A 16,791-nucleotide genomic window follows, 5' to 3' on the forward strand; every position below is an offset into this window, starting at 1 on the left:
TGCTCCTGCCCTGCCTCCTGAGTGCAGTGATTAAACCGTCTGCTCCAACGTGTGCGGGAAAGTCCTGATATTTTGTTTGCATGGGCCTGAGTCTTTGTCAGCACCCTGTAACATCCTCTTTCACAATCTAGTTAGTTGATTAGAACTGTGCACCAGAGGGCGCTTCAGGCTTTCCCTGAGAGTGTAAGACCTACTGGCTCAGAACGCCCTGGGCGTCCGTCTCCATGGCAACACTGAAGGCAGGGAAGCAGTCTGTTGATCACTCCACAGCAGGCCAGCCTAATCAGAAGGCAGAGCCAGGGTAGAGTTTAATCCCTGTTCAGGCATATTCACCAGGGCCGTACTCTACGTCCTTCCATGGCCCTGACGAAGAAACTTAAGTGTTTCTGGACCCTAGGCCTATGTTTGGTAGTCAGCAAACTTTCCAAACTGGTCAAAGTTCCCTATGTGCCAACTATCTATGACCCGGGATTTATACACGAGTGTGTCGACCGCCATAATGAAATGCGAGGCAAGGTGTCGCCCTCGGCAGCCAATATGCAATACCTGGTGAGACGGGAGGCGGGGTGCTGTCCAGAACGATGCGTTTAAGCAGGAGAGGGCTCTTAAATCAACCGTTTGTTCTTTTTTGTCTTTCAACTGCATCTCATATGATCCCCAATTAATTGCTTTTTTAAAAATGATGTCTTTAGTAAAGAGCTAAAAATAGCTGAAATTTATTACAATTAGGATGATTTTATTGTAAAGAAATATGTATTAATCAATTTAATCTGTTTCTTTTTTTTTTCCAGCATTGGGACAAGGACTTAGCACGATTGGCCAAATCATGGACTAGGAAGTGCAAATATTCACATAATCCCTGTACTGCAAAGCGATATAGCTGCACTGTGGATTTTGACTTTATTGGAGAAAATATGTATTTAGGGCCAATCAACAGTACACCAAAGGAAGTTATCTCTTTTTGGTATAGTGAAAGAAAATATTATAATTTTGAGGATATGACCTGTTCGAAAACTTGTGGCAATTATACACAAGTAGGTACTTAATGGGTTATTAATTAGTTCTTGTGTTTATTTTAGCTACAAGAAACAGTTTGGGGTATTTTCTTCATTAAAAAAAACACTCCATTTTATTGCGCATCCCATTAATTGAGTGTAGCTTTTATGATCTTTAAAAAATGCTACTCTGCTGTCATTTTCTTTACATTACTTACAAGAAATCTACTGTAACCCTCTTGTTCAGTCCTGTGGCTTTTCCACACCTACGACTGTGTTTACTTCTTTCCAGTCCTGATCAACTTTCCCTGAGGTGCCGGGGTCATCTCCACCTTCCTTGGGCTTTAGAATCTTGATCTTACCATACTAAGTCTATAGTTTAAAACACATTTGCAAAATACAGGTTGCTGTTTCTTACAATAATTCCTTCTCCCTTCCCTCTGCCTAGCACCCCGCTACCAATGTTGGAAGTGTGCTTGATCCAAGCCGGTTTGGCGCCTCAATTACGTTTATGTAATTTTTCTCTCTGTGATCATTTTGATAATTTTATTCCTGTGTCTTTAACTCACAATCATTTCTTCCATATGCCAATGTCACATGAATATGATTTAGTTTACTTTCTTTTTCTTTTAGACTTGAAAATATAATTATATTATATTCCCCCATCCCTTTCTCCTCTCAATCACTTCTCCAGTCCCCCTGCTTGCTATCTCTCAAATTCATGCCCTCCATGTCTTTAATTGCTATTATATATGTATGTGTTTTCCTAAATACATAAATACAGTCTGTAAAATACTACTCACGTATATGATGTCAAGACTTGGTATTGCATAACGAATTTGGGATTCTTCTCTCAGGAAGACTTATTTTTTCTACTCCTAGTGTTCCTCACTTGCCTGTAGATCTTGATCTAGAATTGAAGTCCAGTGAGATTTCTTATTTCCTTGTTAGCAATCTATTGGTGTCCTCTTTCTTCAGGGCTGGTTTAGGCATCCGTGTTGATGAAGCTTAATGGGTTTAGCTTACACTCCCTCTCCCACTATGACCCCTATACATTGTGTACAGGACCCTTGTGTAAACGTATAGATGTACCAACTGAGGTTGGGCATTGTAGTTTTCTGTACCCATATCCATCTATTGCAAGAAGACGTTTCTCGGATAAAGGGTAAGACCTATGCTTTTCTGTGGATATTAAGATAAATATACAGAATGCAGCCAAAAACTACGCTGCTTTAGTAAAGTGGCAGTTGGAGGTTCTCCTCCAAATTTATGATGTCACTCTCTGTGACATCTCTGTGAGTTCCTTCTTGTTGATAGCACCTTATGCACGATTACAGAACTGTTGGTTGCTGCCAAGGTATTTTTGAGATCTCTTCTGTATAATACCTTGTCACCTGCTATTAGGATAGTTTGACATCTTTCCTGTTGCCTTCCCTTTGATTTCCTTCCATGTCTTACTGCTCCAGTTCGTACTTTGAACACGATGTTGTAAAGCAGAGGGGATAGTGGACATCCCTGTCTCATACCTGGTTTCATTTTGGTGCTAAGTTTTTACCCATTGACGATGATGTTGGCTATACATTTCCTATTTGTGCCTTTTATCATGTTGAGGTACGTTCCCTCTAATGTTATTCTCTCTAGTCCTTTTTTGTCATTATTTTTGTATTAAAATATGGATTTTTGTCAAAGCCTTTTTCTGTATCTATTAATACAATCCTATTATTTTTATCTTTAAGTCTATTTATATGCTATATTACACTTATTGGCTTGTTATGTTGAACCATCCCTGTATTTCCAGAATGGAGCCAACTTGGTCATGGTAGAAACCTTTCGTTGCTTTTGTATGTCTGCAGTCCATTTGCAAGTATTTTGTTGAGGATTTTTAAATCTATGTTTTGTATCTATGTTTTTTTAAAACATGGTTTTGATGTTACATCAGTTTTGGCTTCATAGAAACAATTTGGATATATCCCTTCTGTTTTGTTTTTGTTTGTTTATTTTTCAGTTTAAGAATTATTGGCTTAATGTAGCGTGATTAATAAAAACTCAGAGACAGATGTTGGTGTTCAATATGAAGATCAGAAAGGCAAAACAACCAGCCACTGGCTCTTACCTCTACTTCAGTCTCAAGCAAAGATCCTGCCCCCAGGAATCTTAGAATGAGACTGTCTGAGAGCTGTCACCCTCCCATCTTATATTCCTCTATAGAGCTGTCATTAAAAGCATGCACCACTACCACCCAGTTTCTATGCAAACTGGTATGGTTATTGAGATTAAAACTGTGTTTTACCACTGCCTGGTCTATTAGGATGACCAGTGGGGCAGTTTTACTCTCAGATCTTCAGGCAAATTTTATTTATTAAAATACAAATGAAATGTGACTACATTAGATCTTCTTTGAAAATCTAATAGAATGTTGCTTGGAATCCACCTGGACTGTTTTAATTGGAAGACTTTTGTTCCCTGTTTTAATTTCTTTATTGGTTATAGGTCTGTATAGATGGTTGATCTCTGGGTTAAGTTTGGTGGTTTGGTTGAATCTAGAAATTCACCCATTTCTTGATGGAAGAAGGTCATTGGCTAATAAAGGAACTGCCTTGGCCCATTTTATTGGTTAGGATATAGGTAGGTGGAGTAAACAGAACAGAACGCTGGGAGGAAGAGGAAGTGAGCTCAGAGTCTTGACAGCTCTCCTCTCGGGAGCAGACGCCTGAGAGAGACGCCATGCCCCGCTCCTGGGATGAAGCTCCGACCCAGGATGGACATAGGCTAGAATCTTCCTGGTAAGCGCACCTTGGGGTGCCATACACAGATGATTAGAAATGAGCTAAATTAATATGTGAGAATTAGCCTAGAAGAGAATGGGCCAAGCAGTGTTTAAAAGAATACAGTGTCCGTGTAATTATTTCGGGGTATAAGCTAGCCGGGCAGGCGGCTGGGGTGTTGGGGACGCAGCCCCGCCGCCGCCCCCTTATTACTACAATTTCTTTTATATTTTCCAATTTAATGGAGCACAAGTTTTTATAATATTTCCTTAAAATATTCTAAATTATAATGTTTCCTTATTCATTTCTGCTTCTTTTCATTAGAATCCCTTTTTTTCTTTCTTTTGATTAGTTATGCCAAGTGATGGTTAATCTTGTGTCTGTCATCAAAGAACTATAGCTCTTAGATTTGTTGATTCTTTGTATTATTTTCTTTGTTTATATTTCACTAACTTTAGCTTTGATTTTTATTATATCTTGTTATCTGATTGTTTGGGTTTGGTTTGCTCTTAGTTCTCCTAAATGTTGGCGTTGCATCATTAAGCTGTTTACTTGTATTCTTCTTTTTTCTTGTTCTGTCTTTCTTTCTTTCTTTCTTTCTTTCTTTTTAGGAGAAATAATTTGTTGAGGAGGTTATTTTTTCAAAAGGTCAGAGACCACAACCTTCATGGCAGGGAGCATGATAGCAGGCAGGTAGACATGGCACTGTAACAGCGGCTGAGAGCTCACATCCCATTCACAGAAACGCAAAGCAGAAAGCCGGCCCCATGTTTGTGCCATCTCACAATACAAAGTGTGCTTAATCCAATTTCAAAAATTCTCAGTCTTCTTCACATAAAGTAGAATATTGTTCTTTCAAGATCTATGAAGAATATTGCTAGGATTTTAATGGGCATTGCATTGAATCTGTTAGATTGCTTTGGATAATATTGCTGTTTTTACAATTTTAATTCTTCCTACCCAAGAGCATGGGAGATCTTTTCATTTTCTTCAATTTCTTTCTTCAACAATTTAAAGTTCTTGTTATACAGGTCTTCCACTTATTTGGTTAGAATTATCCAAGATATTTTATGTTATTTGTGGCTATTGTGAAGAGTGATGTTTCTATGATTTATTTCTCAGCCCATTTATCATCTATGTAAAGGAAGGCTACTGATTTTTTCAAGTTAGTCTTGTATCCTGTTACATTAATGAAGAGGCACATGAGTTGTAGAAGTTCCTTGGTAGAATTTTTGGGGTCACTTATGTAAACTATCATATCATCAGCTAGTAGTGAAAATTTGACTTCTTCTTTTCTGATTTGTACTGGTCTTTAATTCTTATGGATTATTCTATTCTGAGCCTGGAGTATCTTCTCTACACATATGCTGTTTAATACTTTTGTGAGTAGATGAGAATCTCATCCCATGACAACAGTATTTTGACTACTCTAGTGTTGTTCCATCTAAAATCTCTACCTACTTTTTCTTCCTAGACTCTCAGTTCAGATATCCTATGTGAATTCTTCAACTTATTTCTGATTTCCCCTCCCACACCATGATCTCAAGAGTCAGAAGGCAATAAGCTGACTGCAGTTGCATAGGTCGTATCTTTTTTGAATGGTTTAACTCATTATCTTTTGCTATCTGATGCCCAAAATCTTGAAAACACTATTTCTTTTACTTTTTCTTATTTTTGAGTCTGTACATAGAAATAAAAATCTGTCCTGATTTCTGCATTTACATCTAGGCATGTTCCAGAGGCTGCAAAAGCAATGGAAGAAGCTAATTTGCTTGACCAAACTCACTCATGCATCTAAGTTGAATTAGCGTTTGGTGTCCTACCAAAATCACTTTGTTAGGTTATATCATTTATTTGATTGTTTATGTCCTTGTTAAGGCAAAGCAGTTCCTCTGGGTATCTGCAGGGTGGAGCACAGTGACTGACTCTTATCTGCTGCTCTGTAACTGTCCTTTCAATAAGCCCAGGAATATCCTGAATAGGTAGTAGTAGTAGTATCAGCACCATGTCGAGCAAATAGTTTCCATCACTGATTCAGTGAAGAAGAAGCTCACAGTTGCCATGATTTATGAACTTCTATTTGCTCTTCAACAACAAGATGCTCTTTTATGTCTAGATGTTTTCCAGGACACCAGAGTAGATTCTGTTGATAAAGATGAGTTTTTCTATTGCTCGTACAACTGGGAAAATGGGATTTGTATTCGGGCTTTTTTTTTTCCCCTGCCATCCAATTCCCAAATAACCACACTGAGACTTATTATTAAATATAAGTGCTCAACCAATAGTTCAGGCTTGTTACTAGCTAACTCTTACATTTTAAATTAAACCATATTTCTTATCTACACTCTGTCACATGGCTCAGTAGAGCAAGTTCATCTCCTGCTTCCTCTGCATCTCCTCAGGACTCATGAGACGCCTCTTCCTCTTCTTCGTGCTCTCTTTTTTGTCTTCCAGCCCCACCTAGCCTCTATCTGTCCAGCAATTAGCCAGGAAGCTTATTTATTAATTCAATATAGTCACACAGTGTAAAAGAATATTCTCCAGAGATCCAATGTCAAATGTCCTGATAAAAAGAAAAAAGGCAGACACCTAAAAGTCTGTAAATGAGCTTTTGTACTTTCTCCTGTAGTCATGAAAAGAGAACACGTTCTCCAATATCCTTTACGTCTTAAAACTGTTATGTCAGGCAGGGAGGATTAGTCTTCACTGCCATGTAAATGTAAACAGAATAACGGCATTGAACCTGGCTAATTGGTCTTCTTCACCAATATGTGATGAATGCTACTAAATAACTGGGAATAAATTTATTCTTTTTACTCATTCAAAAGTATGTCTCAATAAACGTTCTATGCTTAAGGCAAACTGGTGCCTTGCATTTGTTATTCACTTATTTTATGAATACAACATACGTATAAGTTTTCTATCTAGTCCATTCCAAGAAAGGACCACAGTTTAAGGCTATGTGCTATCAATATGTCTTTCTGTCTCAAACCTAACAATATCACAATGTAAACGATACTTAGCAGGGCTGTGGAGATGGATGAATATTTAAGAGCACTCTGATGTGCAAGCAGAAGGACTTTGTTTTGAATCCCTGGGTCCCATGTAAAAATCTGGGCATTGCCATCTATGACTAGAATCCCAGGACCAGCAGGGATTTGGGGGGAAGTATAGGCGAGACAGGAGGATCCCTTGGCTTCTCTGGCCAGACAGCCTTCAGCAGACTGAATGAGAAGCCTTGCTTCCAGAGAATATGGTAGAGAACAGTAAATCAGGACCCTAATACCTTCTTCTTGCTTACATGAGTGCAGAAACCCATGCACCTAAACATACACACAAGCAAACACCACACCACACACACACAAATACACCGTGCAAATAGAATTTTGTAGTACAGATACTAAGAAACCAGAGTCTAAATATTCCTTGAAAATATATACACTTGCCAGTGTTCTGTTTCAAGAACTTCTTAATATTCAAAATGAACAGGATCCTTTAATACTTACCCTAATCTTATTTTTATTAAATGAGAAACTAGCTCAGAAGTCATCTGCCATCCTGAGTCAGGTATGTGTTGAGAAGCAAAGTTTATCTCTTGGTCCTCAGCTATCCATGCCTGTTCCTGAGCTTTGCTGTCTTCCAGGCAGCCAAATATCCATTCAAATATGTTTAGCAAAATAATGAATTACAGCTCTACTTCAGCCGTGAGAAAAAGAGATTGGACTCTCAATCTGTGAAATAGTGTCATTTATTTTCTTAACGAAACTAGAAAGTTTAAAAAGTTAGAAAGTCTATTTGGTTAATTTTTTCACTGATTATTTCTTTTCTATGGAGGATATGTAAAATGTCTTCATTTGGAGAAGAGAAGATATTCAGTTCTATCATTGACTGAGGAAACTGGAAATGTTCATCATTCTTTAGCTCTTGCTTATGGTCCATTTTCCCAACAAAGCTTTTACTTTTGAAAATAGTTTTTCTTACAGCTTAGAAAATATAAAAATTTGACATTCTTATGTTTGACCTTAAGAAAAATGTTAAAATTTGACATTCTTATGTTTGACCTTATAATAAACTTCACATGTTCTTAAACCATATCTATCTTGTGACTTGACAAAGGTAACATTATCGTCGGAAACTTCAAAATGCACAATTTAGGAACATTTTTTTTTCTGAAAAAATAGTAAATCATTATTTTCATTCCTAGTCTGATTTTGATGTTTCTTGTAATATGCCCCTGGAGAGAATTAAAATATATTTTCTAAGTTATCTAGAATAAAATATTTTTAACAGTGTATTACATTATGATTTAGTTATTAAGATATCCTTTTGGTTTATGATGATTATTTATGAAAGAAAACCATTTATATTGCCCTTATGAAAGCTGCTTTAACAGAAAATAACTTAGATCTATTAGATACATCTAATATATATGTTAGATATTAGGAAAAATGTAATAAGCATATATATGTACATATATATATTAGCATAATGAATTCTTTACATGGACTGTCTTAATACATAACTCTTAATTCCTTTTCTTATAGGTAGTTTGGGCCAATACATTTAAAGTTGGATGTGCAGTTTCAAATTGTCCTAATCTCTTGGGAAGATCAGCTGCACTATTTGTGTGTAATTATGCACCAGCGTAAGTTGATTTAATAAAAAAAAAAGTCCTAAGTTGATAACAAATGTTTAAAAAGCTGTGTGTGATAGAGCACACCTTTAATTCCAGAGCTCAGGAGACAGAGGCAGTTGGATCTTTGTGAGGTCCAGGCAGTCCTGGTCTACATAATGAGTTCCAGGCCAGTCAGTGCTACATAGAGACCCTGTCTCAAAACAAAACAACAACAAAATGGCACAAATATTTACAAACAGTGTCTTACACTAGACCCTAAAGTATTTTTGATGACATCTCCCTCAGCAAAACAAATTTTAGAAGTGAAAATAGAAGAGTGACAAAGTATTGCCTAAATGAAAAGCCTCTCCTGTCAGAGAAGTTATTTCTTAATTCTAAATAGTAGAAGCTGGGACGATGACTCAACTAGTAAGCTGTCTGCCTTGAAAGCATTAGAAGCTGAGTTTGGTCCCTGACACCTACGTAAAAGGCCAGCACTATGGGCACACCTAAAACACCAGCACTCCCAGTACCAAGGGCAGAGTCAGGAAGATGCCTGGTGCCTGCTGGCTTAGCCAGTCAATGAGCCACAGGGTCATGGAGAGACTGTCTCAGAAAGCATGCTCAAGATGATTGAGAAAGACGTCCAGTATTGGTCTTTACACACATGTACACACATACATGAACAGAGGCAAAGGTAATATAATATAAACTGCCATAAGATTACTGAAATGTAAAACTAAAAAGTCAGCAAACACCACTCTAATGAATGTTAGCAAAAGAACAAGAAAAAGAGCGATATTGTTTTCTTAAGGGTTCTTTCTTTTGGAAGAAAGAATGTCATTTTTAAATGTGCTATGGGTGGATTCTTGCTCAAATGAAAATATAAATGCAATGAGGTCTAAAAATGAAATTTTAGAACTCTAACCCAAATATCTACTAATATAAAAGGAATATTTAAACAGGTGATAATGTGATTCTTCAAGAAACAAAAATTTAAAGATAGATATTTGTAAATAAAAACACAAAGAATAAATATATAGAAATGATAAAAAGAAGGTAAGACATGGTATGAGGAGACAGAAATGTGATCTACCGCTGTTCTTCCTTCTGCCGTTCATTGAGCAGCTAAAATAAGAAGGACCAACACTGCCCCAACAGCTCAGGCCAAATACACTTTCTCCCAATGCAAAAAGATGGCTGCCATGCAACATCATATTTCTTAAGAAGAAATCAAGAAAGACTAACCATTGATGAAAATCACGAAAGGGCAGTATCACTTCCTATACTTCAGGCTTTTGAAAAGAAAGAAGGGGCAAGAGGGGATTGGAGAAGAGAGAGAAAAGGGAGAGAGAGAGAAAGGAAGGGAAGGAAAAAAAGGGAAGGAAGGGAAGGAAAAATGAACAGGGAACATTTTGATGGCTTGTTAGTACATAGGAAACAGGTCTTCTATTGAAGAAGAGTTGTTGCTGCTTTTTCTTTCTCACAGTCAAGTCGTGACTGAATGAAAGGCAGAAGCAGCTTGCGTAAATGTAGGTGAGAATTTAAAAGCATCATTGACTCATGAGTGCTCTCCCTTTTTGCAGAGGGAATGAGAAGAACACCAGTCCTTACATCAAAGGGGACTTCTGCTCCATGTGTAAAGTGGAAGACTGCGTCAGTAATCTCTGCTGTAAGCAAAAAAGAAAAATAGTATCGTACTTAGACAGATGTGTTTCCATAACTTCATTACAATTTTACATGTGGTCCCTTCCGTTTCCAGTTTCTATAAGACTTGATTGTTTCTATGAGAATATAAAGCATTTTCTGTAAATTACATATAAATACATTTAGTTCAGATAATTACACCCTTCACTATTTCCCCTTTCAAGGAAAAAGACAAAAGCAAATTAAGTACCACTGAGATCTAGTTTGCTGCTGTGCACAAAGTAGCTATTGGTTAAAGTGTTTATTTGCATTTGTTGGAACCATGGTCACTTACTTGTTATTACTAGAATATTCAATTATTTAGAAGTAAATACCAGGCCCCATCCGAACTGTTATTAAAAACATGTTTATCTTCCATCATCAGCTTTTTTGTTAATTCTACTTGCTGTTTGACAGCTTCTTAGCTCTATATTATCCACTCTCATTACTCTACATCCCCATTATCTCCCCCTCATCCCTATCAAACTCCCATTATTCCTACCAGTTCCTTCCTCACACTCAGGACGTGCACTTTTATTCTGTGAGCCATTTACTTTAACGAGAGTCATATGTGGCCATTGGACTGGAAATGCTCATTGGAGCCAATGAGGTCATCAGTGGGTACACAATTGAAGGCAGTGACTCCTCGTTCCCTGAAACTACCAATAGAAGATAGTTCAGGGGTAAGGCGTAAGGGGGTCCCTTGGCTCCTTCCTCCATTCTTCCTGAGTGTTGAAAAGACCGTTCTTATGTAAGCCAAAAATGGCTCACAATGCCGAGAAGATAGACTCATGTCATGTGTTACTCAATCATAGAGAACTTAATTAAATCTGGGTAGGATCTATACAAGGCTGAATTGACTTCTGCTTCACCAGCTTCCACGGGTCTCTGGGCGCGTGTACTTCCTGTTACTCTTTCTGTGGAGGGTTCTTAATGTGAAAATACCCAGCAGTTCAGAATTGCTGAAAACTTTGCTCTCCAGAGCACTTGAGCCTAGCCACTTAACTTTCTCTTTTCTTTTACCCTTCACAACTAAACAAGTCACTTGGCTATAATATGGGCATCTTTCCCCTTGTCTTTTCACCTGGATCTTATCCTTCAGTCCTCTGAGGTTGTCTGTCTAACACTGGAATGCTATTTTAAAAGCTCTACTGACTTCTCTCCAGCCAACCATCAGCCTCTGGCTAACAACAACAAAAGTCAAAATGTTTTTAGCCTTAATCTTGAGCCTAGAATCAACAAGTAGACCCAGGGTAAATACAGTTTATTGTATTGTATCAGCTCATCCCTCTGTGGGTCTCCTGCCATGAGATCCACATTCCTCCAGTCTGCTGCTTCAGTAAATTTCTTACTTTCCTTAGCATTGTTTTGTTGTGTATGATTATGATGTCATGGTTGTGCTTGATCAGAGCCTTTGTCTATCACAAACTACTCCATCGAGAGATCCAATCGCTCTGACAAAGGGGATATAGTACTGAACCTTGAAGTGTGTGGCCAGAGAGCATGCTAAGATTTGATGCCCGATTGGGAGATGTTTCTCCATTTTCATTTTTTCCAAATTATTGAGAAATTATTTGAGTGTTCTTGTCCCTTTGGCTTTGCAAATTCATTTTAGAGAAGACTATCCATCCCATATAATCAACTCTGGTAAGTACATTGGATTTAAGAAAACTGGACTTTCATGTTCTCTTAAAAATCAGTAAGAAGAAAAAAAAATCAGTAAGAAGTTATAAGTTGAGGGCTATAGAGGTAGCTCACTGGTTAAGAGTGTGCACTGCTCTTTCAGAGGATCCAAGATCAGTTCCCAGTACCCAGGCAGCTCACCATTGTCTGGACCTCCAGTTCCAGGGTATTCAATACATTCTTCAGGCCTCTGAGGTTACCTGCACAAACCCACACTCAGACATAAACGTAAACACATAATTAAAAATAAAAATCTTTTAAAAAGTGATAAATTTGGAGAGAAATATTGTCACATGGAGTACTTTCGTTGAAAACAGTGATTTGGGTGTTTTAAGGTCTTTTAGTTAACTTTTGAGATGTTCACAGTAGTGGCTTTGCTGATCAAATTAGATTCCTCCCTGAAATACATGTGTCGCTATTATAAATATTTTAGATTACATTTCCTAATTTTTTCGGATCTTGAATATGTTTACATTTTAGTCTACCACTCCTCTGAGTTAGTCACCAAATTTATCCACTTCTAATATTGTTTAGATTCACGACAATTCTGTTACTTGTAGAAATCAGCGTAACTTTTGGTCATTCCTCCAATCTTTATATCCATTATTCATTTCGCTGAAAGCAATAAACAGTCCATCTCCCTACAGTACTGAACTTACACTGTGATGGTGGACACCTTCTCTTCTTCCTGACTTTAAATAAAACAGTATTTCAACATTATATGTTTGTGCTTTAGACTGTTTTTCATTTGACCTGCTGTGGGATGAAAGAAACACTCTTTCTGCTAAGTTTTTAACTTGAATGGATGCTTAATTTAAAGTTGTTTTATTCCTGCATCTTTAAAAAGAATTCTATGCTTTCATTGGTACATTAATGTTGAAAATGTTTCAAAGAATTTCTACTACAAAACAACCACACTGTAAAATTTCAAAGATTCTATGGGTTGTGATAAGCCAGTGATTCAACAATTAATCACTTCCTGTCTATGACAAGCCCAATTTGGTTGTGAAGGTTCCTTAATAAATGACTAGATACTTATGAATATTTTCTTTATAATTCTTGCATTGAATTTAAGGGCTATAACTGCCACACAACTTTCCATCTTCCTTCCTCTGTATATAAATTTGGCTCCGGGTTATAACAGCTACAAAGAAAACTGGAAGTTGGGGCCTTCTTTTGAAATTTTGGTTTCAATGTATACAATGTGGATCATTCAATGTTTTAAAATTAGTTTTGTGAAACAATCTCTATAAAACCACCATGTTCATATTATGTATGTGTTAGCTACTGAATGAATTTCTTTAATGACTATCTTTTATTTTCTGCTTTATTCTCTTTTTTAGTTAGGGTTTCTATTGCTGTGAAGAATCTCCAAGACCACAGCAAGTCTTATAAAGGAAACATTTAATTGAGGTCACAGGTTACACTTTCAGAGGTTTGGTCCATTATCGTCATGGGAGGAAGCAGGCAGACATGGTTCTGGATAGGTCTTGGTCAGAAGGCAACAGGAAGAGAGCTGTCTCATTGGGCAGGGCTTGAACATATTATGAGCCCTCAAAGCCCACCCCCAGAGTGACACACTTCCTCCAACAAGGCCACACCCACTCCAACAAAGGAAGGCATCAACAAATTTTAGCTGTCATTAGAAGCCCCTCATTATACTTTACTGACTCAGTACATATTTTCACAGTCCGAGGCATTCTGAACTGACCTCTTTTGTTCCTTCTACCCATTCCATTCAGTGAATGGGGCAGTGAGCAAACTAAAAGAATGAATTTCTAACACATACACGGTCCTGTTAAAATTCAAAACTGAGGAGAATATTTACATGTGGGAAGGAAGAGTTTGGGGCAGTACAGCAATTAAAATCATATTTAAAATTTCACCTAAAAGAACTGAATTTTCCTCAGAAGCATAAACTGGGCATAGTAGAATGCCAAAACAAAGTTAACTTTCTGTGGCTTTTTTCCTATTTTAGATATTTATGCCTCGAACCCAAGAGGCATTCTAAAAATATGTATTGGCATGACACTATTGTTAGGCAATACTGTCAAGGTTTTAAGTCCAGTCAAATTTGAGAGTTTTGATTTTGAAGTTCAAGAGTTTTGATTACCTTATTTTAAAAGCTAGAAAAACCAATCAATGTTTTCATCTTGTGTAACTTTTCTCCCTTTTATTAAAACTCCATAAATTATACGTGAGCATAAATATTTCAGTTTTTTTTGCTTTTTGAAATTAAATTGAACTCTTAATTGTTGTGTTTTATTGACAGATCACGTGACTGAGAGAGCAGCTCAGCACAGAGCCGGTCATCTTCTCACGCTAGGTTTTATTCTTTATAGACTACTTTAATTGTTATTTCTAGTCAGAAGAAATTTCTAAATACTACAATAAAGACTATTTTCTGAGTAATTAGAACTCAAGATCTGTTTCATTCCCCGTTACATTTTCTACATTCTTGTCTAAAATTTAAATTCAACATCTACTTTTCAATTCAAAAAGGATATATATATATATATATATATATACACATCTATATAGCATATGAAATATATGAATATATAGATAGTAGGTATTATAGAAATTGGGAAGCAGGGGAATGAAGTTAAGGTTGTGTTTTTATTGGGGTTGTTTGCTGATAATGCACATGTGTGTGTATGTCTGTGAGTAGGTGTGTGCACATGTGAAGTTGAGATCCTCAACACCCATGGGTGCCAGGGTCGGTATGGAAGTCCACCTATTCCCACCATGTGGGATGGAGAGACTAAGGTTTTCAGAGCATGCTGGCTAACTAGATAGACTCCAGTCAGCAAGCTAGGAGTTTAACTGAGGGCCCTACCTCAACATAGAAGATGGAGAACACCACAGGAAGACATCTTAGCCAATGTCGGGCCAACAAACATGCACATGCACCACAAATGTACATCCACACACATGTGAACACACATGCACTGAAAAGAAAGTGGAACAGACTGAGAAAAAAGTCAACAAAGTTGAAGTATGCTCCTACGATTCAGAGGACAAAGTCATACATTTGTGTATTTTTAGCTTTATTCTTTGTTTGTTCTCCTTAAACAAACATAAAAAATTAAATTTTCCAATTTTTATAAAATTTTAATTGTCAAGTTAAACTCCTACAAGAAAAACTGATAATCTGAAAAGGCATATGCTTATTAAATAAATTGAAGAAATAATTAATTACCCGAACAGAAAGAAACAGGCTCAGATAAATTCACTAGTAAAACTTAACATTGAAGAGTGCCATTGTACATACACAGTGGCTACTGGATCTCTGAGTTTGAAGCTAACCTGGTCTCTAGAGTGAGTTCCAGGACAGCCAGGGCTACACGGGGAGACCTTGTCTTGAAAAACAAACAAACAAACAAAACAGAGTGTTATTTTAACTGTGGTCTACATCTTTTGTAGAAGACAAAAAGAAATACTTTCAAACTCAATCTATTAGGCATTGAATTTTTGCACACAACACCAAAGACATGATCCATAACAGAAAGAACTGAGATAAGCTTAAAAAACAAACTCCCGGGGGCTGGAGAGATGGCTCAAGTGGTTAAGAGCATTGCCTGCTCTTCCAAAGGTCCTGATTTCAATTCCCAGCAACCACATGGTGGCTCATAACCATCTGTAATGAGGTCTGGTGCCCTCTTCTGGCCTGCAGATATACACACAGACAGAATATTGTGTACATAATAAATAAATAAATAAATAAATATTATTTAAAAAAAAACTCCCAAGTTGCTGACAAGCAAGAAAAAGACAAAGTATTCTGAAAAATCATACTTGATAGTGACTGTTATCCAAAATATGCAAATAACCTTTCAAACTCAAGAATTAATGCTAAACTTGCTAGAAAAAAAATGAGCCAAAGACCTTAGCCTCAATAATAAGAGAGGAAGGAAAGCATATTCAAAGACACTCTATATCCTAAATCGTCAGGGAAAGGAAGACTAAATGGAACAACTCCACACATCTATTAAAAACCTCCAGAACTTGACAACACCAAATGGGAACAAATCAAATAGAGAAGCAGAAATTCTCATTCAACCCTGGCAGGAAGACAAAGGGTACAAACACACTGGAAAGCAGTCCACCAATTCCCGAGGCAACTGACCATAGAGGCCTGTGAGGTCGCTCCTCGGGTCAAGGTACCTGTTGCACGGCATGGCAACCTGAAAGAAAGAATGGCAGAAAGGGAGAAACTACCCCCCCCCCAAAGTCATCTGACTTACACATGTGTGCCTGCGCCATGGCACACGTGCTCGAACACACAGACACATAAACAGCAAGGACAGAGATCACATAAGACACATCTGTACTTCTTCACCTACAAATTCCCTCTTAAAGAGCCTATTTTTTGTTAAAGAAATATCTAAATAAAGCCAAAAATTACCTTCAATATTCAGTGGCAAGATTGCTTCAGGCAAATTACTTGACTACCCCCCCCCCCCACACACACACACATACACGGTGACTTTCCATCTGTTCGAGGAGGTACAAATGAGAAGCATTTCATAAAGTTATTATCTGACTGAATTCATATTTTCCAACTATTTAAAATAGCGATAGACAAATTTGATGAGATAAATTTAAAATAATATTCACAAACTGCATTGTAATTTACTGTTTGATAAATTATTCGTAGCACTGGGTAGACTTGTTCCTACTTTGTTCAGCTTTTATGGCATCATGGCTCTAACATATGGGAAGTATTAAAAAAAATTATCAAGATAAGCAAGATGCCAGTAATGGCAGAGCTGCCAAGGAAATGGGCACTTTTCTTTATAATTGATCATAGGATTTGACCACCAACCGTTTTTATTACATTAGAGAATATTGCTGACAAACGGGGTGAATGCAAGGGTCAAAACACCTTCCAAAAAGAAAATCGCCTCATTCATATTTGAGAGGAAGGACTGTGTTGTATACTGGTCCTTCTCATTCCTTTAATAAGCTGCCTCGGTACATACACTGAAAGAATAAAGGTACAACCAAAATCATCCTGTGTAGGCTTACTGCCTTTTATCACGTG

The 16,791-nt window shown here is 37.2% G+C and overlaps 1 protein-coding gene across 1 annotated transcript; it reads left to right on the forward strand.

The window, feature by feature from the left end:
- The first annotated feature begins 357 nt into the window (after window positions 1-357).
- On the forward strand, window positions 358-10,486 carry Glipr1l1 (GLIPR1 like 1). Its single transcript, XM_041676045.1, has 5 exons — window positions 358-549; window positions 792-1,034; window positions 8,305-8,405; window positions 9,962-10,047; window positions 10,479-10,486. The coding sequence occupies exons 1-5, from the start codon at window positions 358-360 to the stop codon at window positions 10,484-10,486; spliced, it is 630 nt and encodes a 209-aa protein (XP_041531979.1).
- Window positions 10,487-16,791: the final 6,305 nt, after the last annotated feature.

The sequence above is a fragment of the Microtus oregoni genome, unplaced genomic scaffold (genome assembly GCF_018167655.1).
Source record: "Microtus oregoni isolate MIOR12 unplaced genomic scaffold, Mior012 000001F_ref0000356, whole genome shotgun sequence".
Lineage (NCBI taxonomy): Eukaryota > Metazoa > Chordata > Mammalia > Rodentia > Cricetidae > Microtus > Microtus oregoni.